The sequence below is a fragment of the Crocodylus porosus genome, unplaced genomic scaffold (genome assembly GCF_001723895.1).
Source record: "Crocodylus porosus isolate Cpor-Errol unplaced genomic scaffold, CroPor_comp1, whole genome shotgun sequence".
Lineage (NCBI taxonomy): Eukaryota > Metazoa > Chordata > Crocodylia > Crocodylidae > Crocodylus > Crocodylus porosus.
The window spans coordinates 143529224-143555364 of record NW_017728886.1 but is presented as its reverse complement, the minus strand read 5'-3'; the positions used below and the strand labels follow the sequence as shown (position 1 = coordinate 143555364).

Sequence of the window (26141 nt, the reverse complement as noted above, 5' to 3'; positions counted from 1 at the left end):
GAGGGGCAGCAGCAAGGCTGGGAGAGCTGTGGCTTGGGAGTGAGGGGCAGGGCACAGGCATGTCACTGCCTCACCCAGTCATATTTCTGCCCCCCGCCAGGGTGTCCTCTTTTTTTGAAACTGGAAATATGGAAACAACCCTACAGGAATGTAGCTCAATGGCATGTAGAGCAGCACCCAGCAGATAAGCTGGGGGAGAGGGAACAGGTTGTGGACCAGATCGAGGCCCCCATGGTGAGGGAGTGGGGTTGGGGCAGGGGCAAGGGCTGGGGTGAATGGGACCCTGGGGCTGGGGCCAGGGCGGGTCATGGGATAGAGCTGCAGGAGGCTTATCCAGGGGCACACATCCTTATGGGGGGCATGTGGCCCCCCAGATTAGTGCGAAGGACAGAGATGGGCTGCCCACTGTGGACGGGGGCTCTGTGGCCTGCTGCCTTTGCCCTGGGAGCCGCATGCTGACCACTCATCCTGTGCTCATCCAGCAGCTGGAGGCACAACATGGCGTTGCATAGCTCCCAGGATAAAGCAGGATAATAGACTGTAGGATCCCAAGACAGAAGGCTTTCTCCCAAGGGAAATGCTATGTCTGTTTATAGTCAAAGAGAATTAAATTAAAAAGGAAGGCAGGCAGGCAGGCATAGGTAGAAAAGCACAACACAATCCTAATGGTGTCATCTTTTCGGTCATGGAGAATTCTCACTACAAAAATGGTGGGATCCCCAGCTGCAGGCATTTAAAAGTAGTCTAGACAATACAATAGAGACATACCATATGGAACAACCTTGGCTTTCATGACAGTCCAAACTGTAATTTTAGGAAGAAAGATTAATTATCTAATTACCTTATCTGATCTAACTCCTTTGGGCCACATCCTCAGGTGAAAGTCAGTGAGACCCTTCACCTTCAACTATGAAATACTGCTGCAAATCTGGCCTTCTGATTCTTTTTTGTTCACGATCCCATCAAAGCACAATATATGACCTACACAAGCTTTGAGCCAACCCTAATTGACTCCAATGGAAGTTTCACATTATTCTGGATAAGAACCACATTGGGGCTCTGAATTAGCACTGCTTCTACCAGTGACTGAAGTGGAATACTTTACACAACAGTCACATCTGTATTCAGCTAACCTACATGTTCTAAGCAAGCACAAGCATTTCCTTAAAGGATGTTGAAATTACATTACTGAGCCACTAGCTTTATTCTATAATCAACCTTGCATCACACTGTGAAAAACATATATTAAAATCATGTACCTTCTGTTACTTTTAAAACATGTTAAAAGCACATTTTAGGTTTACTCCCATTTAGACTTTATATCTTACTCTGTATTTAAAAGTTACAGCTGAGACCTCTTTTTATGAGGCTCCAAAATGGCTGTAAGAAGCAAAGGTACAGATCGTGACAATTAACTTGTCGGGTAATTGATATTTCATTTAATCACTTTGCTGCAGGTCTCTGCTTTGGCTACTGTGAACTTAGGCAGTATTCTTTGGAGCCTTGACCCTTCAGTGGAAGGCTGGTATTTCTTCACAGATGCATCAGTTTAAAGTAAGTAGGAAACCAGTAATATTTGGCAGCAGAAAAGCAGTTAAACCAAGATGACTGCTACATATATCAAGTCATACACAGGCACTCGACTACAAAGTGGTCTATCTTCAGGAAACACTATTTGCTCTGTACTCTTAGAAGTCAGAGAACTTCATTGTAGGAGCTAGTAACCAGGACTTTTCCAGAAAGACAGCATTTTAGCATGGCGGATTGATCCAGAACCAATACACTGTCTTGAGGCACATTTGGTTCAGTGAGTATGGCCACATAAGTAGGTCCAGCTGATACACCTAACTCGGGAAAGACGGAAAAGAAGGAAGGAAGAAAGGAGGAGAAATGATTGTGGTATGTTAATAAAAAAGCCCTGCTTAAGCGGTAAAATGCTGAAATAGAAATAAAGGTATATTTTAAAATGAGCAGTGAAACTGAAGTGTTCAAGGGACTGAGAGAAAGATACTGAGCCCAACTCATTGCTAAATTACATTCTCGGTCTACAGCTGTATTTGAAATCAATGCAATCACTCAGGGTGTAAATGAGGAGAGTATTTTGGCTATTAATAACACTATTTACAATCAATAAGGATCTCTGCCTTACTGTATAATAGCATGTTAGAAACACTGGCTAGAGATAGACATCACTGAATGACGCGGATCAGCCATGCTGTGATGTGTTGCGGCACAGCTGATCTGCTTCACTGGGCAAAACGCATGTTGCCCCTTGTTCTAGGGCATGGTGCTGCCTGAGGAGAGAAGGTAGTAGACATCCACTGCAAAGAAGTGGCAAAATCTATTACCACCTTTTGTCGCACCACAGTTTTTCCTTTCATGAGGTGTAACAAAGGGTACTGATGTCTATTTGCTCAGCATTTGTGCTGCCATAAAAAGATTATGACTTCACAACTGATGTCAGGTGACATCTGTTTTCATCCACTGTGTCTCAAGCAGGTTGGCTGGTAATTCAAACTAATACAAGTTCCAGAAAGTAATGCTTGAAAAAGAACATACCCTATTATTTGTAGACAAAATATGTCTAGAGCATAAATGTATGTATCTGTTAGTGTGTGTGTGTGTGTAAGAGAGAGAGAGAGAGAGAGAGAGAGAAAGAGAGGAGAAGGTATGCCAGATTAATAATAGGATTTCTTTTGCAATTTGTTTTGCACCTTGTATGCAAAGGTTTTACCATTCCAGGCTATAATAAATCTTAACAGCATTCACAGAATGAAGCTCCTGTTGCTGCGGTGACAGATCAGAAGGTCCAACACCAAGGCTCTCCAAGGAAGGGACGTGTTGTGTAGCAGTCACTGGGCTGGAAAAGAAATCCACTTGCAAGTTGGGCCAATGCTGGGGCAGCTGTGGTGCATTGTGCTTCCATGTGGCAAGCTTGGAGCTGGAAAGAATCCCCTCAGATTTTCCCCTTCCATAGTAAATGAGGAACTAGGTGAGCAGTGATGCATACAGCCCTTGAGAAAGCACCAGCTATGTCAGTGGCCATGTCTACATGAGACACTGACTTCTCAATAGCTTGATATTACTGCACAGTAGGTTGTGTGGCAAAAACTTTGATGCAATACTACTGCACAGTAGTATTAGGCTACTACACAGTAGCATCACAAAAAAGGCATTTGCTGGCACTACTATGCAGTAACTCGAGTTACTGTGCATTTATTTGTCAGGTATCCAGGTTGTAGCTGTATTGGTCTAGAGGCAAAAGGAATCAAAACTCATGGAAGAGATGATATCTTTTGTTAGATCAACTTGATATTTGCAAACAAATTATTGAATTTATCTGCAGGCCTTCAGGCACTTTTGTCCTAGTTAATGCCTCTTCCTGCAGACACAACTAAAATTCCTAGTTATGCCTTTTCCTGCAGTGTCAAAAAAGCAGTGTGACAGAGTAATTCTCCCTGGAAATGCAGGCATGTCCCCATGAATGTGCACATGCAGTTTGTGGCACCTCAAAGCTGTTTGAGGTGCTGCAAATCACACGTGGTGCATGTACATCCATGCACCAGGCTGCTAATTTGCAGCACAGTGGTTTTTTTGACACCAGATCTCACTATCAAAAAAACCCACCTGCTGCTGAAAAAAGCAGTCCAGTGCACATGGTAACAGTACATGAGCTGGAGACTGGAGCCTGGCCGGCCAGAGCCTCACTTTGGCTGCCGGCCGGATCAGCACTGCTGCTGCCCCAGGAGGCTCCCACAATCCCAGGTAAGGCTGCTGGAGCCTTCCCTGCCCCACCCAGGTCCCTTTGCCATGTGCCATACACCAGACAGTGAGTGCAGGGTGTGCCCAAGGATAAATAGCAGTGGCACAAATATGTGCCACTGCTATTTGTCCCATAGGAAACGTGCACCCCTGCACATGCAAGCTTATAGGGACACACCCAGCATGTCTAGGAACTATAGTATCCCAAGAGAGAGTCTGGATGGGGCCAGCAGGAACTTCCTACTGTGGCAAAACAAACACAGGCTAACCACCAGACCTTGCAAGTGCAGCAGTACAACTATGACTTCTCTAGTGTAGTAGTACAACTGTCACTTCTCCAGTTTTTTCTATAAGACCCTATACATAACCGAGTTGTCTGCACACCACAAGCCCCAGTAGCTCAGAGGGGAAACAGTGTAGCATGCACTACATTTTGCATTTGGTAAACTTCACTAAAAAGGGGAAGAACCCCCGCCCCCATTTGTCGCAACTCTTCAGGGAGGGTGGCACCTGCAATACAAGAGTAGTGTGAAGAATTCAGTTGCAGCCCAAGGAATACAAACTGGAGACCAACTTACGCCTGTCCCATCTCCTTGCACACCTGTTCAGCTGCCAAACTCACAATACGGGCTGGTCTTCAAGACAGAGATAGGGTGAGGAGGTGGCAAAGGAATAAGCCCTCCTTCCTTTGGTACCAGAGCTCTGGTGCTGGAATATTATAAGCTGCTGGATAAACTCAGGAAATGCCTGAGACCGACAGTGAGCATTTTTTGTTTCCCTAACATCACATTGTCCAATCACCTCCACCACTGAAAAGGTTGAAGCCTAGTATTTAACTTTAATGGGAGTCATGTAGCTAAAACACCATGCAGTGCTTTGAAACTAACCTCTAAATGACATCTTCAGGCACAGGAGAAAGGAAAACATTGTGCTGTGTGTCAGGAGGATCTTTCCTTCTCCCTGTCCAAAAATACTTTTCCTTTATGTCTCTCCATCAACCATAGGGTATTTTTCATAGAGGCCATTAAAACTGCACCAGCAAGGCTTAATTTGTGGATGAGGTTAAAGACTCCTTGGTGTTGCCCCAGTGGTGTAAAGTTAATTGAAAGCTTCTCCAAAGCAGGATGAAACTTCCCTCTCAGAGGGGAATCCTTTGTAATGAAAAGCAAATAAACTGTCTCTATGCTATTCACTTTACCCTCTTCTACCCTGCAAGGGGCACTGGAGCTTGACAGCAGATATGGCTAGAGTCATTTCTGGCCACCAGAAACATTCCACGGGGCCCCATGCTCTAACTTGCATTGGGGCTGGCCCTAGGAGTCATCTTGCCTTCTCTTTCCTCAGTTATGCTGACTGCACACTCAGACCACCTAAGGACTGTGCTTGCAGTGTTTTATGCCCATGTATTTGCATGCTTGATTACACATCCAGGCCCCCCTAATGACGAACCATTTTATACATTTATCTATACCTTGGTTGTGCTCTCAGTGCTGGAAAATAGCTTCAGATTTATCCTCGTGTAATTGAGATGATAAATCTGGCCCTAGTTTTTAAGCAAAGGCCTTTGGGGGAAATAAATATTAATTCCTTAAAGCACAAGGGAAACTGGGAGAAGTTGGGCTTGGTGATGAATCAAGGATGGTGAGATGCTTGACATCTTGCTTAAAACAGGGTCTGTCAGTAGTAACTCCACTCAAGTCACCCAAAAACACATTGATGTTAGCTCTGCAGGGGTAAATCAGAAATAATGCCAGAGGCAGATCCAGAGGGGGTACATTGGCATGAATGCATCCCTTTTTTGGACAGGACCATGCTGATGAAGCCTCTGGGGACTTTACATTTTTCCCAGAATAGAAGAGAACCCCCATTCCCCTCCATGCTCGGCACATCCTCCCCCTTCCCCTCCATCCCTCATCTGCTGCAGTTGCTTTCCCTGCTGTTCCATGGGTGGGGTATCTTTATAGGTGCTCCTGCCCACTCCAGCTGGGCTGCACAGGGGCTATAATTTATATATTATATCAAAGTGCCTTTCGCCAGATGGAGGGACATTCTTTGGGACTAGTCCAATAGCTCACTTAGAGCAGCAGCAGTGACACTCTGTGCCTACTCCTGGAGGGACCAGGCAGTGTGGGGGAACCCAGCCACTGTCCATTGCTGCTGCTGTCATGACTGTCCCAGTTGAGCCCAGTTCCTGGGCACCCTGGCTGGAGTGAGCAGAAGCAGTTTCAAAACTTCCCCACCTCTGGCACAGCAATGAAAGCAGTGTCTGGAAGAGGAGGGGACAGAAGGAGAGGGGAAGGGACATGCCTCTGAGGATAGAGGGGAAGGCAGGGATTCTTACCTCCTTTGGCAACTGAAAAAGTCCCCTGAGGCTCCCACAGTGGGGTCTGCTCACACCAGTGGGCTGAGGGAAGGAGGGTGGGAACAGGGGTGCAGCCCTCCCTGCAGTGCAGGTAGCTATTCCCAGCCCCCCATTTTGCCAAATCCTGCATTCACCCTGAATTAACTCGATTCAAGCCAAAGTCATTTTTTGACTTACCCCACTGTAACTGAGAGCTCATTGTAGCCCTGCAGAATTATACCTGTGATAAAAACAACTCCTAAACAGATCCTTGGACTTGTGAACATTTTTCCTAAAATATGAAGTTTAGAAGAAAAGAAGGAACCCCAAATACATGATTTTCACCAGCCTTTATCCAGTCTCATCTAATCCTCTTGATATATCCTAGCATCTATGAATCTATACATCTATATATGTATGCTATACTCATCACCAAAGCATCTGATCATCTCAACGTGTTAAACCATAAGCATACTCTTCAAACAATTAAACACATTAGCATTTCCCCCAGTGCATCAGCTCAATGTTTGTCACTTGCTTTTAATTATCTCTATAACCAGTGTAAATTGGAGGTAAACATGGACCTGCCTGTGAGCTTTGAAGTGGCAGGATCAAAATAACTTCAGTGATCCCAGAGTACTAAAATGCAGTGGAAAAAGGAAATAAAGAAAGTGGCAAATTGTGAGTGACCATCAGTAAAGTAAGGTTTAAAACATCATGGGGTGCATCTACACATGTTGCTATGGCGATGTTGTTACTGCGCCATGATTTAGTACTTTCAGCACCGTGATTTAGTACTTCCTTTTGGAAGTATTAAATTACAGTGCAGTAACCACCTGTACTACACCATACATGTGGTGCATGGTTATTTTTAGCACCTACTTTACTATAGCAGTACTCTATACTAGGGAAGCGCATTGCTACCACGACTTAGTGTCACATGTAGACATGCCCCATAAGCCTGCAATTCCATTACCTTGTATTACTGGAAAGGAAATTCTACCACGGGAACGTGGTAGCATTTTACATTGATTTTGCATTTCTCTGTACTAATATCACAGATTACACCCAGTGTCAAGGAATGAATAGTGGGGACCCATGTCAGGAGATTAGACAAGCACCTGGTTGGGGTTACTTGACCCCAGCACTATTTCCTGCCCAGAGCAGGGGGTCGAACTCAATGATCTAATAGGTCTCTTCTGACCCTAGAAATCTATGTCTTTAATATAAACACTTATTCTTACTCCTCTACATATTCTGCTTTTGTCAATAGAATAGTGCTGAAGTCATACCAGTGTAAGTGGGAGGAAATTGAAACCCTAATATGAAACCACACTTTTCAAAAGCCACTGGTTAGTCTTATTGGACTGTAAATTTCAGATTTAACATCAGATTTGATCACAGACAGAAGCATTATTATAAGCCCTTTCTTCCGTATTCCTCACATGTCAATATAACCTTGCTTTGTCTTGACATTGTATTGGTCCCTGGAAAGACTCTTACAAATTTTCTAAAACTATCTCAATTACATCCGATAATTGTTACAACAGATCTTTCTGAATCAGGCAAATACATTGATAGCTTTTTGAAACAGAAATTCTTCCCAACTCAAGGTCAGACCAGTAAAAAACTCTGGAGAACTAAAGTAAATTGGATATGGACAGATTCACTGCCAGAAGGACTATAATAAAAGGTACTTCGGGGAAATCTGGCTTTTTTTTCTTGCCATGTAATACCATATTTTCTCACATACAACAAGCCATGGAATATGATACACATCTAATTTTGAAAGGCAGAATGAAAAAAAAGATCATTCCTTGTAGTAAGTAACTGAGTAACAGCAGCTGGGAATTGAGCTCATTGTTCTGTTCATTGCAGATTTTATGGTTTGTTTCACCCATAAAAGGAAGAACCCACTTGTACCGTATTTCTCAAATATAATGCACACTTCACTTTCCAGCAGCTGGCTTTGGGAGAAAGATGTGTGTTACCTGCAAGAAAATATGGTATATGGATGTAGAAATGTGTGTGTGTGTGTATTCAGGCAAGGTTCTTTGGGTAGATGTGATATATTTTATTAGATCAACTAAATAGTTGGAAAAAAGTTCTTTGCAAGCTTTCAGGCATTAGGAAACTCTGCCAATATATTACTATTAATATATTAATATTTATATACACATATATATATACACACATATATATGTATATATATGCATGTTTCCATTCTTCCCTTAAGCTTCCCATTTTGTGGTTCTTACCTTGCCAACGTATAAAGGGTCAGTTCCTGTGTACTCTTCCAAAACAAAGAACTGGTTCCACACCCAGCTCCTCTTCATTCGCTGATGCAGTAGCAGCTTGTCAGATAGGTTATCTTCTTGGCTTTTGGTAAGTGGCTTAGCACTCCCAGATAGCACAGTTGTAGTAAGGTCCATCAGTCCCCAAAAGTACAAGGACACACCAAGTCCAAGAAAGTTCTTTGCATTGCTCATTCTACCTGAAGTCCACATCTATTTATGAGGGATGTTGTTAAAATGAAAACACCACAGGTTGGCTCCTTCAGGAGGGGAAAAATGTCCAATATGTAGGCTTCTGAAGCTTGCAAGAGAACTGTGGTTCTGAGGATAAGAATTACCTGCAAAGTTAAGGAAAAATTTCTGTAACAAGCACATGTTTTATTTGTGCTACAGAGAGAGCTTCTGTTCTGTTCTGCATAAGAAATGTGAAAACAGGGCATGCATGTTCTGAAGAAAGCAGTCTGTTACTTCATTAGCTGTAGCACTGTATGCTTAGATACAGGGACCGGGTGGGGTATATTTAGGAAGTAAGAGTTCTTGACTTTGCTCACTTAGCTTCAAGATTCCACTATATTATTGATTTCCACGAGTTAACAGACAACCCTTTAGAAATATTTATGACCAGAAGCCTTTTGAAAATATTTTGCGGATAATACATTTTAGAAATTTATAAACACAATTAATGTTTCTATGGCAATTGATTTTCTTCTTGTTTAGAAACCATCTTGCCACCTCACCTGGGCATGTGCATACATATACAAGGGTATTACTGACACATTACAGACCCTGAATTTCATTTCTAGAAGCTGCAAAATATTTCTTACTTCAAGTATTCTTTCAACCCTTCATTCCTTGAATTCAGGTTTCACACTCCATTGCTTCCTCTCTGAGGAGCTGATCACTGCTGCTAATGTGACATTTCTAGAATTTGAATGGTCAGTTAATCATTGTTGAATCCACAAAAGGTTGCAGAAAGCTGATGGTCACATGCTATTGTGGTCTATGTCTAAGCAAGTCAAGCTAACAAATTTTTCCTTCTTAAGCCTGAAAAACGTCTTTAGGCAGAGGAATGCCGACCTCCATCAGAGGACACTTTCTCATCAGTCTAGGTTTTTTTTCTTGTCATGAAGTCAGATTAGCTGGTGACCTCACTCCAGGCCATTGATTGTAGCAATCTTTTCTTTCCCTGTTTTTCTGGGCTTAATGAGGTGGCACTGCACTCTAGTTACTCTGTCAAAACACTCAGCACATCCTCTCTGGGCTTAATATTTTGCTGTTCTTTTTCTGAGAACCCTGGCTTGGCTCCCTTTCAGGACAAATGGACTTGTTAGCAAGTGTTTATTGGGCTCAGAAGCTTAAGCAGCTACCACATGCTTAACTTTACTACTATTATTATATCAAGGTCTTGAGGCTTAATTAATTGTTTTTATCCTAGGGAAATAAAAACTAGCAGGAGATGCCTGTCAAATCATCATAATTGAAATCTTTCAAAGAGTTAAAAATATCATTCATAGCTGCATGGATTTTTTAAAAGTGCCAACTGATAAAATGTAGTATTTTTTCCAATATAAAAAGTCTGGAGGAATGGAGTCTTTGAATATACATGATTTAAGGTTGCATAGCTAAAGCTTTTCTGGACTTGGAAATTGACTGATATAGTGAGTCCAAACTGAATTCCAAGGTTTATTAAGCTGAATTCACTCTGAAATAAGTGTGTCTCCAATCATTATAATTATTAGTGGAATAGTGCAATATTATAGCCAGAATGATCTATAGAAGAGATAAGTCATTGTAAATTGTTAATAGAAGGGTGCTGGCATCCAAAAGCTCCTGAGCTCCATTCCCTCCTGAGAAGTTAATGGAAGTGGCACCTGTGTAACACAGACCAGAATGGAGCCCCATCTATGTAGCGAAAGGGTCAAAACTAGTCATAATATATTTGGTACTTTATAGTGAATCTGGAAGCATCATGTGAGAAGCAGTCCAAGCACAGGCTGATGTCGGGATGTTGTTTTGAAAATTCAATATTTGAGTTTCAATTTTGTTTACCTTTAATAACATACTGTGGCTAATGACAACCTCAGATCACAACGTGCAATGGTCAGTTATAGTCCGGCTGGCAGGACACTATAGTTTCCTTCATGCTAGCAAGTAACCAGTGGTTGACTACTAGCAAGTAACCAGTAGGACTTTAATTAGGCAAAATTAGGGAAATATTATTCATAATCCAGGTTTTGTGATTGATCAGGACCCCTGAAATAGAGCACGTCCTTTGGAATAGTGGTGTTCAACCTTCTGGCCCCATGGGCTGGATGAGTGATTCAAGGTCAGTTCACAGGTCTGATCCCACAGGTGGGTTTCATCCATGGGCCAGATCTAGAATAGGTTCAGCATGAAGGGCTGCTCATCACATGATAAATGGAGTATCCCCAAGTATGACCCTGCTCAGATCTTGAAAAGCAGTTAATGCAAAAGGGAGATGGGTTCTCTCCCTCTTTGAGGCTTTTCTGTGACTCAGTCTTAAGGATAAGATGACTGTATGTGTTCAAAAGTAGATACATTCATAAACTGTAAGGGATTTGAACAGGGTGGAATAGAAGGGCACTGAGATACATGTGTCTACTTAGACACCTAAGAGGTGGAAAGGAATCAGGTCCTGTGATGTTGCCTTGGCCCACAGCTTTCCAAAACTTTCAAGATTTGGGCTGAAATTTTAAAAATGTAGACTTGTCCAAAGGTCAGGTCTCTTTAATTATTATCTGAATAAAAACAACGTTGCTACTTATGAGGCTAAGAAGACCGACTGAATGCACTGGGACAGATCCTCCTAGGAGGCAAAATGGCACAGCTTCATTGACTTCTGCTCTACTGCTAGCTGCTGCTGCTGGTGTACCTGGTGCTGCACTGGCTATCTCATTCTGCTTGTGCAGATACTTCTGATCTATGTAGCTGCAGGTAGCATGATTGGCAGTGGCATAACTAGTAGGGGAATAAGAGGTAACTGCCCTAGGTGCCTACTTGGGGCGGGGTGCACAAAATAAAGCAGCTGATACCAACAGCCGTTCATTTGTAGAAGCAACTGCAAGTTGCTGCTTTTGCTTTGCCCCAGAGTGCCTGGCTACCTCCCTACACTGCCAATTATTAGAATCAACAGGATAGTACACAAAAGCACAGAGCCCAACAGAAGCACACTCAAGGTGCTTTCAAATGTGTTCAATACTACCATTTTAGGAATAGATTCTGCCTGCCTGCCCCAAGCTGGAGAAAACAATGAAACACCTCACACAGGAAGGCTCTACTCAACCTCCACCTGAATAGTAACATCAGGCCCTCACTTATGTTCTCATGAAATCCTGTACAGGTTTTTAAGAGACTTAAACATCAGAAAGGAGGGAAGTAATGGCTACTCTGCTTGCTGCATGGAGCATGGACAAGAAAGCAGCCTATTGGAGCTCAGCAAAGGCAAGCTCCAAAGATTTAAGTTCCACAGGAAGTGAAATCTTGCTTCCTTTGTGCATGCGAGGAGCCCCTTTAAAGCCAATCAGACTGCTGGCATGAGAGTATGGTACGTTGCAAGCAGATAATAAAGGGCACCGTTTAAAAGTATTGATGCTACTTCTGTGGCCCATATCACAGCACCACTGAGAAACATGTCCTCTCTGATTGTTCCTGCTCAGTGTGCACCAAGGTCCAGAAATAAGACCATGCAGCTCGATTAGAGTAGCCTCGAGTGGATGCCTAGATGCCTGGTCATGCCCAAGAGTGTGAAAGCAGCCCTGGGCATGTGTTTGCACTACCCTGCCTACAATCACTAATTTTTGGTAGGCCCTAAAGTGGGTGGGGTATACTTCTCAGCTTTGTGGCTGGGCTTTCCATGCAGTCAGTGGAGACAAGTCATAGACTCAGAGAGAAGCACAGCTGGAAGGGACCTTTGCAGGTCATCTAGTCCAACAACCTGCCTCAGGCAGGATCATCCCTATCCAAACCACTCCATACAAATCTACTGTCCAACCTCCTAGGAAAACTACCAGATTTGTTACTCACTGCTGACTGCCCCATGGTCTTTGGCTTGGCTGCATTAGTGCAGCAGGCAAAAATCCCAAAGCTGAATCAGTTCAATCTTTTCAGGTTAGTCTAAGCTGTGTAGATTGAACCAATAAACAAGCGAAAAGACACTCACTTTTGATTCCAGAAATGCAGCCACATGCCTGCAGTGGCCCAGGCCAGAACCTGGCTGGAGCAGACAGATTGGGCCAAGGCTAGCCTGCCTACGCTGTGAGGCGGGGAGGTTCCAGGGGAGGTGCAAAGCATCTTGTGATGCTGGGGGCCTGTGAGTTAACTTGAATCTGGAGGCAATCTGGGACAGAAGTTCAATAAACCAATTTAACCTAAATCTGATACTACATCCATCCAAGGTTATTTTAAGTTGGTTTGGGCCAATTTGAAAGCATTTATGTGCACTGAACTTCTGTTTTCTTACAGATTTGAACCAGTTTCCAATCACTAATACTGGTTTATGTGTAATTTCTGTCCCTAGCCCAAGTGCTCAGCCTGAACTATTTTTTTTTGAAAGTGCCTTGTGGTAGGTATCTAATTGCCTGATTAATTTTCTAGGCTACCATCTTTCCCCATGCCCACCTTACTGGAGAGTGCTTATATTATTTTCAAGGCACAGTTACAGAATGTGGGTTTTGCTCAGAAGGACCTGTAAAGCCCTCATTGTACCTTGCAACCAGGGGTCCAAACACCTCCTTGTGTGTAAACAACATTATCACTTAACATACACATCCTAATGTAAAATTGACACATGTTCTGAGAGTGAGCTGATGAAAAGCTTCCATCCTTTCAAAAAGCAGCATTTTTGCTTTAATTAAATTACTTCAATTAAATTAAATTTCCAGGAAAAGAAGACAAGGAAGAGAAATATTGGCAGGAACAAATTCTTCACAGTTCTCACAAATGACCCATTGCGTATGTTACTTCTTCAGAGAATAACAGCTCCAAAGAAAGAATAAAATTAAAGATTTGGGATTTTATGAGATTATATGTGATACAGCACCTAGAGTATTCACTCAGAGATGGGGACTGCTTGTGCCAATGCTGTATAAACATGAACCCCTGATGATTTAGTCTCTGCAACAAGGATCTTACCATCCAAGGCCCCAATCAAGAACAGCTGTACACATGTGCTTAACTTTATGCAGATGAATAATCTCATTGACTACAACAAGATTACTCACATGCAGAAAACTGATCCTCTGTTAATAACTTTGCAGGCCTGGTGCTTCAGCAGATCTGCCAGAGTAGAGTTCTACCCGGTGCTGATTTTGTGGGGTTCCATGGATGCCCAAGTAATTTAGTTTTAGATCTAAGGCCTTAGGGGGCAACTGACTCAGAAAGGATAGGGTAGAAGGATAGAATATACTCTGTCCCATTCATTTGCTCTCTCTGTATGTCTGTGCATGCGCGCACGCGTGCACACACACTCACACACAGAGGATTTTTTTAATATACGTACATAAATGGTTTTCATCATCATTTTTCCTGTACTAAGACTAATCTTGGTGGAAATTGATTTACACGTGTAATGACTTTTTAAAGTTTTTTTCCTCATCTGTCCTGCCTCAAGAAACTGAACAGCTTGGTAATGAACACAGCAGGAAGAAATTAAACTTCAGTGCAAAGCATGCTCCAAGTGAGCAATTTATTTTGTTCTTTAAATTTCTTGTGATATTTAAAACACAGGGTGGGATAACTCCTTTTTTCCATTAAAGGGATTATTCTTTTATGCTTTCCCAGATTACTACCCAGGATTTCTGTATGCTTAGCTGTTCACAGCACCATCATAAAATATGATAGCCTTACAGGAGCACCTTCTGAACACAGATCTAAATGACTGTATCCCTTGATTGTTCTTACTAAACAGAAGCTGGTGTGTTATTACAGCTATATGGCCTTTATTCCTGGTTTATTCTAATGCTATTATTGGAAGTTATTGCTGCTTATTGAGTAAGTTTACATTACAAAAAAAATGGATAAATTTGGAGGCATTTGGTATTACTCTGGAAAACAGACATGCCCTGAACATGTATTTTTATCTTTACTTCTTTTTTATTAAGATCTTGGATAAGTACAATGAAAGTTGACAATGCACCATATGGTGCATAAACATTAACTCAGAATATGGTCCAATGTCACAAAATTATATCCACAGACCAGTCAACAATCTCTCCTGGGACACATCAGTGAGCTCATTTTCCTCAAGATTTGAAGTCTTTCGAAGTCATGAAATGCCCGCAGAGTTAAAAAGTCCTAGAGAATGACAGAGGGAGTCCTATCACATAAATCCCAATAGAATGCTTACAGGCCCATAAACTGAGAAGCTGCTACTGAATTTTTAGCAAAAGATGGGTAATGAAAATGCAACAATAGGGTGCATCCAGATGAGCAGGAATGTACAGTTTGTGGTGCTTCAAAGCCATTTGAGGCACCATGGAATGTATGCAGCACTTGTGATTCTGTTCACCATGGTGCATATTTGCAGCATGGAAGCCAAATTAAATACCATACTGGGAAATCTCAGTTTATGGGCCTGTAAAAAAACCATGCCAGAAAAAAAGTGGGGTGGTGCATGTGGTTGCAGAATGCACCACTGGAACCTGGAGCCTGCCAGGCAAAGCCATGCTCTGGGCTCTGGTGGTCAGCCACCATTTTTAAGTGCAGGGATGCTGATACACAAGACACTCCAGGTGCTCAGGCGCTTTAATTACAGCAGCTCTTGGAGCCACTTTAATTAAAGTACCACCCCCCCTACCCCCGAAGCATGTGTATAAATGTCCACAGTGCTTACAGAAGATGTCTAGGCTCTGGCTCTGATGGGCCTCAAGGGGGAGGCAGTTCCAAAGTTGAGGAGTAACTACCAAAAACATCCTGCCACGTATTTTAATGGTATGAACTTGCTGCGCAGTTTGAACTGGTAAGGAGTTGCTCTCAGCTGACCTTAGGAATCATGATGGAACGTAAGGGAGGAAGTGGCTCCTTAGGTAGGGCCCAGGCCATTTAGGGCTTTATAGATCAAAACCAGCACCTTGACTTGAGCCAAGAATTGGAAGCCAGTGCAGACCTTGGGCACTAGAATAATGAGTTTCTGGTGACCTGCTCCATCAGAAAGCAGACTGCTATGTTGTATACCAGCTACAGTCTCCAGATGGTTCTCAAGGGCAGCCCCATGTAGAGCTCATTGCAATAGTGTAGCTTTCCAGTCAGTGTAGCTTGTAGTTAAAAAAGCATGGAGATCAGTGGCCATATCTGAGTCTGAAGAAAAGGCCATAACTTTCTCAGCAGATAGAGCTGGTGAAAGGCACTCCTAGCTACTGGAACAATCTGAAATTCCATGTGCAGCAAGGGATCCAGGACTGCTCCAAGGCTGCAAACCTGAGTGACAAGGGGAGGCTGAACCCCATGAATGATAGGTATCCCCAGCCCTCCCAGGTCATAAGATCTGACAAACAACATCATCTGCTCTGTTTTGTTTGGCTTCAGGTTTAGTGAGCTCACCAATATCTGATCCCTGACTTTTACCAGGCACTAGGGAAAGATTGAGACTGCAGGGCCTGGCTCAGATGGAAAGGAGAGGCAGAACTTGAGGTCATCAGCACGCTGACAGGACCTCACTGCAGATCTCTGCAGAATCTTACCCAATGGCCTCAAACATGCTGAAAGTAGGGACAACAAGATGGAACACTGGGAAATCCCACAGGAAAGGTCCAAGGGGATGACAAGCACTTGCCCATCCCCATGCCTGGGACTTACCTATTAGGAAAGAGGGCAGCTAATTAAATGCGGTTCTGCAAATACCTTTCAGGTCATGTAAATGCAGCATAAATGTTTCATGGTCAACTGCATCACTGCCATTGCATATTAATTGAAAAGGGATTTATGCCACAGTCAGTCAACTTCAGCATGGCTTGAGAGCCACTTATGCTCTAACCATCTATCCTCCCACTTCAGTTGCCTCAGCTAGGGGAACCTATGCTGCTACAGCAGTGGGAGTGGATCCCTGGTTGAAATCAGCATGTGTTGCAGAGCTCTCAGGTGCCCTGCAACTGAGAGCAGAAATGGCTTGAGAGAGACCCCTAGTGGCGGGAAGGGGGAAGAGCAGCTGCCAGTCACCAGGATTGCGCAGGTGCTGGTTGCCCTAGCAACCAGGGAAACCTAGAGACAGGAAGGGGTGGAGTTTAGCCCTTCTTAAGCCCAGGCAGAAGGCCACGAGAGCAGTTCCCTTCCAGCGGCTGAGGGAGGAAGAACTCAGCCAGAACAAAGGGGAGAACTCTGACGGTCGGAACATCCCCTGGTTCCTGCTGGGGGTTGATGCGCTCTCTCTCTCTCTTTATCTGGTAGGGAGAGATTCGTATTTTTTGACCAGAAAGGTCTAGCTTTTATGTTGTAGCCCGGGGGCTTTGCATTTTGTGTTTACTATTTCACCGGAGGACTGGGTGAGGCTATTAGGGGTGGAGGAGGCCTCATAGGGACTCCACAGTAGCGTGGAGGTTCCTGGTGCGGGAGAGGGTGCAGCATTGTTTGGGGTGCATGGGCCCCAGCCCTGGAGTTTGGGGGCAATGAGGAGCCCCAGAGCCAAAGAAAGGGGGCAGTGAGGAGCCCCAGAGTTTGGGGGCAGTGAGGAGCAGCAGAGCAAAAGGAGTTAGGGGGCAGCAAGAAGCCCCGACTGAAGGGGCAGTGAGGAGCCTGGAGTTGGCATGGGCGAGAAGTCCCAAAACGAGCAGTGTGGGACAGGCTGGAGGGCACCAGTAGCGGTGCGGGCTCTGAGGCGAGCTAGAGGGCACCGGTGAGGGTGCAGGCTGAGGGAAGCCAGAGAACGTCTGCGCGGCGCAGGGAGTAGGACAGACTTGAACAACACCAGATACATCTGTGAGGCTTGGGCTGCAGTATAAGGGGAGGAAAGGAGCCTCAGATAGTGCCTAAGGCACTGAGACAGAAAATAGGCAGCCTCCCGTTTGATTAAGATCTTTCAATCAAACAAATAACAACAAGGCGTGGCAGGAGAGAAGGTGGGCGGTTGGCCCTTGATCGGTGTTGCGGGGCCACGAATAGACGGTCGTGGGGAGGCACAACTGTCACAGCATGCTATCCCACTGTTACCAACAGAGTAGCCACCAAGGTCAGTGGGACTGTCCCCTACAAAGTAAAGGAATCCCACTGGCTCCAAGAGTCCCTGGGACCAGACTATCCTTACTGGTCCACCACCCTGATAGGGGCATCAGGGAATAGGGGTCCATGCCTTTAAGAAGGTAGTAGCCTGATCATGACAGAGACATCTTAATGATACCCCCAGTGATCAGAACCCCTGTCTGCAAGTAGATGCAAAACATTAAGTCCAATATGTGTCTTGCTTTACATGTCAGCCCAATAGTCCTGTGGTAGGCTTGGAGGCCTTGAAGTCCCTTTGCAGCCCTGAAGAGCCAGCTGTGGCATGCATGTTGAAGCCATCCAAGACATTAAGTCTAGATGTCCTCAAAAACATGTCTGAGTACAATGTGGCTAGCTTGATTAGGGCATTCATAGTGCAGTGAGGTAGTCGATACAGTAAGAGAGTTCTCTATTGTCATGAGCCTAGGCTGTGCAAAGGGGAGAAGGGGAAAGGAAAAGGGAATCCAGTACCAGGTTTCAGCTGGTAATCAGCAGGGATCCTAGTTTTCCATTCACTGTGGAAAAGCACGGTATCCACATTTTTCTGTGACCTACCCAAAGAGCATAGCGATGAGTGGTGCAATTTCTGTTCCTGTTTATTGTTTTTTTATTTTATTTTTCGCCTCTTGGCCAATCAGACAAAGTGGGGATGGGGCACTGCTGATACACTAAGAAGCAAAAATGGTGGCAAAAATAAAAGGGAGCAGAAATGACACCAATCACTGTAGGGCACCACAGCTGTTTCCGTAGGTCATGAAAAAACACGGATTTTTGTGTTTTTTAAACAGAGATTTTTTGGTTTTTTCCCCATGAAAAACTAGGATCCCTGCTAATAAGGGTTTAGTCTAATTTATGCCCCAGGATTGCAGGAAGAGTGTTCCACCTGCATTGTCCTTTATAAACCCAGGCAAGCTGTCTTGGCAACAGATTGCCTTACTGTGCCCTGGCCTTCTTGGAACCCCTTACCTAATCCTCACTTTCACTTCTGATCTTGGCTTGTGACTTTGGCTCTGCAATCCTGACTTCTGCTTTAAAACCCTGACTCCAGTTTCAGGCCTTGGCTACTGACTCTCTGTGCACTCCTGACTGGTTCCTGACTTGGTCCATGACCTGGCTCATCCCTGGGCTCTGCTTACCTCCTGATGGTGCCTGACTCTGGCTTCTGGACCCTGCCCTTGCCACACAGGTGACCCACCTGACTGTCCACACCCAGTCCCTTACACCAATCTATTCCTGGCTCTGAACACAAGGTAGATATACTCCATGTTGGACAAGTTAGGCACTGGATATCTTCCATAGGCTAGATTTTCTTTACAGACCACTGTCCCTTCCCAAACTCTGCCTCATCCCAGCCTCTGATCCTAGGCTAATGCTATACCAAGTACACAGGTGTCATTTTTTGGGCAAATACTAGTCTAGATGCATCATGCAACCAGCCTGGAGCATATGTTCCTAAACAACTTCTGGGTTTGAGCAGTTGACTTGAATGGTTCTGCATTCATCTTCAGTAGGATAAAAACATCTCAGGCAAGATTCTATTCCAGCTATTAGGCACGTAAATGGACTTAAGTGCTTAAGTATATTTCTAGAGCATCCTACTCATGTGCTACACCTGGAAGACAAATACAAAACAAGGATGGGTCCTCCTATTCCTCTGTTTCTTTGGGACTTAAGCTGAAATGTCAGATAAGAGTGCATTACAAAAATCTATTAATAGATCAATAGTAATCAATAATTTAAAATAATGACATGAAAGAAAATCATAAATATAAATAATAATTAAAAAGCATTAATAGATTTTTTCAGGCACTTGAACATGGGAACACAATCTCACTTGGGCACCTAGATCCACTTACAAGGCCAACAGGTAGAATGAAATCCAGCCCCTCCTGTTTCACCACTAGATTTCATTTTGAGTTTGGGACATCCTAGACTACATTGCATGGTAACTATGGTAACAAAAGCATTTTCCCTGGTTATTATGAACTGCATTCTGGGTGCGTCAGGCTCCAGAGTGAGGTAAATCTCCATTCAGCAGTGAGAAATTGAGTTTTTTCCTGTCCCAGTGCTGCTAAATGGAAGGATAAGCAGATTGGCTGTTACGCAAAAGAGATTGGTAGACAGGTTATGGGGTACACATGTCATCTCAACTAGGGCAGATATGAAGAATAGCTTTTTGGCTGCCCTCCAAAATATTAGGAGAATCAGAGAATCACAGCATCATAGAGAAGTAGGCCTGGAAGACACCTTTGCAGGTGATCTAGTCTAACCCCCTGCCTGAGGCACAGTCATCCCTATCCAAAATATCCCATACCAGCCCTTGTCTAACCTATTTTTAAAACTACAAAAGCAACCCTGTTGTGCAGCTCCAAGGCCTAGGATCCCTAGGATCCTAACCTACTACAGGCAAAGCAAGGTGACTATGGTGATCAGTACCCTGCCGCTGCAGGGACTGTTAAAATGTATTTGAAAAGATTGGGGAAGTTGCCTAATGGTGTGTTTACACATGCATTAACACGCTTTAGTTAACGTGCATTAAATCTAGTACCTTTGGGCACCTATAAAAATGAGCATGGAGGCTGCTCCAATGTGCTGGAATTGCAGCGCTGTGGAGCAGACTCGATTGAGTCTGCTGGAGAGTGGCAATTGCCGTGCTCCAGCAGCTCCTGCATCTCATGTATCAGTGTCCCCACACTTCAAAATGGCAGCAGGGGTACTTAAACTAAAGCTTGTTGAAAAACCTTTAGTTCCAGCTCCCCCATTGCTATTTTGAAGCACGGGGATACTGATACATGAGATGCAGCTGCACTTTTAATTACAGTGGCTCTTGGAGCCACTTTAATTAAAGAACCACCCCCACATCCCTGTAGCACATTCAAAAGTGCCCTCCATTGTCAGGTACAAGGAAAATGCGCATTACCCTACCTTAATGCTTATTAACTAAAGAGCACAGTTTTTAAGTGACACTTAAGGCGTATTATCCTATTTTAATTTGCATTAGCGAAAGCAAATTATTTTTAAAGTGATGCTTTAATGAACATTAAAGTAGGCTAATGAACATTAAAGTGCACATGAAGATGCACCCAACATTTCTAAAACACAGTCCAAAACTTAACACCCTAAAAACTGTCTCAGAGCAACCATCTTCCAGCAAATGCAGGGTAAAGATGATGATGATGATTACCTTGAGTTGTCTTACTGTCAAGAAGAAATATTTAGCCATCTATCAAGAAATATTTATTTAAAATATAGTCATATACCTTCATTTATGTTTTGTTTAAAACATGGCCATTTATATGTACAGCAGGAATAAGTATCAAGCTGCAGGTAGTTATGTCTGTCTTTTGCAAGGTTTTAAACCTTCATCCCATGTTTTCTCTCTCAGGTCTGACATTTGCACTGTGAGCCAATACTGACATATGTATCTGGCCCTGACCTCACTGATTGCCTCATCTCCAACACCATGCCTGAATGAATACTGGGCGCATCTACATGTGACACTACTTTGCTGTAGCAATGTGGTGCCTCATTATAGTGCATTGCTATAATGATGTAGGGGCTAAAAATAACCATGCATCACTGGCAAGATGCAGTATGGGCTGTTACTACACTGTCATTTAGTACTTCCTTTTGGAAGTACAGTGCAGTAACAAAAGTGCCATTGGGGCATTTGTAGACATGTCCACCATTAAGCAATGAGATGAAGAACCTTTTCAGCAAGCTTCAGGCTGCTGTCTAAGGAATCAAACCAGTGCATACAATACAGTTTTACTGTATATGTATCTTTCTGAAGGGCCATAGTGCTATCTACTTCATTCTTATTGGTGAACTTCAAAGTGCTCCTGGGAATACAAAATATGAGTGCACAGCCTTCACAGCAAGCTTTCAGGCTTAAAGAATAAAGCAATAAGGAATAACGATATGCTGACCTCATTTGTCCCAAAACTGTTCTAATCCAGTAAAAATAATTTCCCTGAACCCTGAAAAACAGCCTTGGATTTTTTGCATGTCATCCTCTAGGTTTTGGTCCTCAAACTCAATTATTGTGTGCCCCTCAGGAAATGTGAGAGATTTTACCTAATTGGCCTCCCTGAATGTGACATATCCTATTAAAACACTTAAAAAGGAGAATGACATTATTCATCTTCGTTTTCTTTCATAATCTAGTGTTGGGACTCCCTTCCCACCTTCAAAAATCCCCCAGGAAGGTATATATCCTTGTAGCTGACAACTACATTCATTTGGATTTCTTCAAGGCAAAATGGTTTTCTGTATTTATTGTAATATAAAGGGATAAAGGGTGACCTAGGTCCCCATCTTTTTGATAAGAGGATGACCAGGCAGTTTCTTATTATGAATACTTAAAAAAGAGACCCTGCTTAATCTGAAAAGAGGCTGAAGATGCAATGGGCACCTTTTGATGTCTGTAGTATTCTCGGCCAAAATTAGCCATAGTCAAAAATTAACCAAGACTTAAAGAGGAGCATAACTAAAATTAATTGCAGAGGAATATAGTAAATAAGGACCTATCTTCCTAGTTAGCCCCTCTACATGTGCACTGCACTAAAATTATGCTTCTTTTATAGTTACTGGACTTACACCTTCTCCTGAGAATTTCTTCCCTGTCATTTTGCCTTATTTTCTACCTACAAGTGCTATCTGTACCTTTTATGGAACTTAAGGGTTATACTAACAGAATGATCACTGGCTTATTAAGTGTGGTATCCTGCTTTTGAAAGCTGCCAATAACTGATTCTTCTATTTAAATAAGTCCCCTTTCACTCTTAGCTGATTGTAAATGGTAGTTCAGAAGTGAACAAAATTTTGACAAAAGCTACTTGGCTACAAATAAAACAAGACTAATAGCATCAAAGAAGCTTATGCCAGGAAATTGGAAAGGGTGCTCTCCAAGTAAATGTAGAATGGATTTCTAGTTCACTCCAGATGGCATCTTACCAAAAGAAGCTATAGAGTATAAAGGGAAAAGGGGGGGGGTCTTACTTTATAGACATAAGGTTAGAGATTGTGGGGAAAATTATAGATATATAAAGAGTTTAGTCTTGCTGTTTGTGTGTCTGTCTGTTTGTCTGTCTGTACATAATGCTTTTGGCCAACTGTGCATGTGCCACTGAGAGGGTGGGTGGCCATTGGCTACGTGTGTCCAGGCCTTGTGGCCTCAACTTTGCACTGCTGTCAGGGAAGTTTGTGGTGGCAGCACACATGCCCTAGCTGCCTGAGCAGTGGGGCTTCCCCCCTCCATTTCCCTGCTTGAAGATGAAGAGGGGGATCACAGTGGTACCCCCCCCCCACTGCCCAGCCCTGATGCCCACCAGAACAGCTGGCAGGGAGGGGGAGGTGGTGAGCAGGGAGGGAGGCAGGTGGATGTGGGCCAGGCAGAGCAGGCCAGGTTTATGCAAATGAGGGGGGCGGGTGGTGCAGGGCAAGATATGCAGTGGCGGTGATTGGGGGGGAGCGGGACTGGACACAGGGTGGTGGTGGCAGGAAGGGAGTGCAGCCTGATGTAGAGTGGCAGTTGGGGGGTGTGGAATGGGGCTGAATGTGAAACGCCGGTGGGGAGGTGGAGTGGGGCCTGATGTGGAGCAGGGGGGGAAAGTGGGGATGGGTGGCATGGGGACAGATATGGAGCTGTCGAGGAGGTGGAGCAGGACCTGATGCAGAGCAGTGCCCCCCCCCGGCCCATCATTCTTGATCGGCAATTTGCTAGTGTTTAGCATAAGAGTTAAAAGACTAGTGTTTGCAAAGTTAGATCTGACTGTATGCTTGTTACCTAGCAGTTTTATTTCCAGAGGAAATAAACTACATTTTAATGGAAGTTTCTTTGGGGGAATTTGGATTACAAGTAATAGTGCTTTTTAAGTACTACTCATGGACTTTGAGGTTATTTTCATTATGTTGTTTAATACATCAGCTAATTTAGTCATAATAGTTTTAAAACATCCAGCGTGCCAATCCAGCTGTAAAATGCTTTAAGCGGCAACAAAAATTCATTGCTGACCCCTGTGATCAATTTGCGCACTGAAGCATGAGTTAAGATTCCTTCTTTTTTGCTTGAAAATGATTAGGCCTTTTTAAAAATCTAACTCATTTATGGACTCACTGAAATCTTTGGGCAATGAACTGACAGGTTCACAAGACGCTATATAGAAATGTTTCCTGAAATTTGTTCCAAAATTACTAGCCATTAGTCCTGTCTTTCTTTCTTTATATGCTGAGGGACTGACGGAAGTAAAAAGAAAAGATTGATATCAAAAACATCTATAATTAGTAATTTTGCCCCCCTCAATTGGATCTCTGCTAAGAGCCAGATCCAGTACCTAAGTGAAAATTAATGGAAGTATTTTAGGGCTCCTGCCTTCATTTTTTTTTGCAAACTGACTAGCTATGTGTTTTGTTATCTCTTATCGAGTTAGTGTAGTTTGATGGCATTTACCCTAGAACAGTGGTTTTCAACCTGTGGTCCATGGATTCTTGCGGGTCCACAGACTATTTCTAAAGGGTCCATGAAAGATGACTATGATCAATCAAGAGTATGTGAATACCCACACTTACAATTCAAAGGGGTCTGCAACTCCATTCAAAATTTTTTAGGGCTTCACAAATGAAAAAAAGTTGAAAACCACTGCCAAACAAGATATTCCAGGAACAAATCATTACTAACCCATAACTTCCTTTCTTAGAGAGGGTAACTGGCTTAATGGAGTTGGGGCAAGCAGCAGGTATGATACAGCTTGACTTTAGTAAATATTTTGACATAAATCCACAAGATATTTCCATTAGCAAACCAGAAGAAAATGGTTTAGATGGAATTCTAGTATTGTATGTGCACAAGTGGTTGAAAAATTGTCCTCAGAAGGCTCGTCTACATGAGACGCTGACTGTGCAGTCGCCAAAAAATACTGCACAGTAGTGCGTCACACCATGGACAGTGCTAATACGCTACTACGCAGTATTATTAGACTACTGCATAGTAGCGTCACCTAAAAGACGTTCACTGGCACTACTGCACAGTAACTCTGGTTACTGCACGTTTATTTAGTACTTGCTAATACAACAGTGCATTGTTGAACCAGGAGGACACATCAAGCAGGGCCTGCAAAAGTCTGCCTTAGTCCTAGTATTAGTCAATATTTTCATTAATAACTGGGTGATGCAGTAAAAAGTAAAATTATGAACTATATGGATAATAGCAAACTGGGAGGAGCAGCAAGCATTTTGGAAGACGATTATAATTCAAAATGACTTGATAATTTGGAGAAATGGTCTAATAAAATGAAATCAGTACGACAAGCCTAAAGTACTATAATTAGAAGGACAAAATGCAATGTGCTAATTCAAAATGGGGAATAACTGGCTAGGCAGCTACATGGCGAAAATGGAGATGGGGATTATAATGCACAACAAACTAAATCTGAGCCAACTATATGATGCTATTACAGAGAATGTAGATATCTTACTGAAACAAAAGTGTTGTATGTAAGGTAAGGAAGGTAATTATTTAACACTATTCAAAGCTGGTGAGACTACAAAGAGGACAACGATCACTTGTTCTCCAAGTCTACTCAGGGTAGGACAAGAATTAATTTGCTTAATTTGTGGGAAAGGAGATTTAAGTTAGATAGTAGGAAACATTGTAACTGTAGAGGTAGTTAAGCACTAGATCAAGCTTACCTAGGGAATGACCATTATGTAAGGTTTTTAAAAACAGGTAGACAACATTTTATTAAAGCCTGTCTAAGGTATGCTTGATCCAGCCTAAAAGCAGGGAGGTGGACTAGACGTCATCTTGAAGACCCCTCCTGCTCCGTGTTTCTGGGATGTAAAAAGTCTATGGAAAATTCCCTATTCACTCATTATACTTTATTCATTTTTACCATCTTCATTCTCCTTCATTATTCCTTCCTGCTTTATTGCACATTTTGTGTAGAATTCTTCAGTTATTTTGCATGTTGGATCCATATATGTTTTCAGATGCCTGAACTGTACAAATACTTGGATAAGCCAATCAGTATTAGCATAAAGAACGAATATGAGATAAGATAATGATATTGCTTGTAAGAGGGGGTACTTACAACAGTTCAACTGAATCTGTTGTAATTGTTTTTCCTGCCTGTTCTCTCTCTCAGTAAGTGAAAGCTAAAAAGCAGTAATTTATGGCCTGTTTAATTCAGGGGTAAGTCACTGTGGTTTAGTTTCCCTTATAGAATAGAAACAAGACAGATGAAATTGCAATGACCAGGTGATGTGTGGCATTCACAAATGGTGAATCTCCCCACACACTTGAAGAGGTACACTTGTTTGTCTATTAAAAAACTGCAATGTATACCCCATAAGGTACAAGAGTGTGGGCACACGGGAAAAGCAAAACTGGAGTGGAGGTACATGGCAAGATGCAATGTATATTAACATAGTTAATAATTATAAATGTTGCTTTCTCTCTCTCTCTTCTTGTTGTCTCTCTCCTCTCTTCTTTCTCCTCTCTCTTTGCTACCACTTATTACAATATGCTTAACAAAAAA

At 43.0% G+C, this 26141-nt stretch overlaps 1 protein-coding gene across 2 annotated transcripts in view; it reads right to left on the bottom strand.

Moving 5' to 3' along the window:
• Positions 1-26141, bottom strand: part of CDH20 (cadherin 20) — a 183735-nt gene that overhangs the window by 53790 nt on the left and 103804 nt on the right. For both annotated transcript variants that reach the window (XM_019542101.1, XM_019542109.1), the window contains exon 3: positions 8362-8735. In XM_019542101.1, the coding sequence (XP_019397646.1) occupies positions 8362-8610 (249 nt within the window). In that variant the 5' untranslated portion in view covers positions 8611-8735. The remainder of the gene's footprint in view (positions 1-8361; positions 8736-26141) is intronic.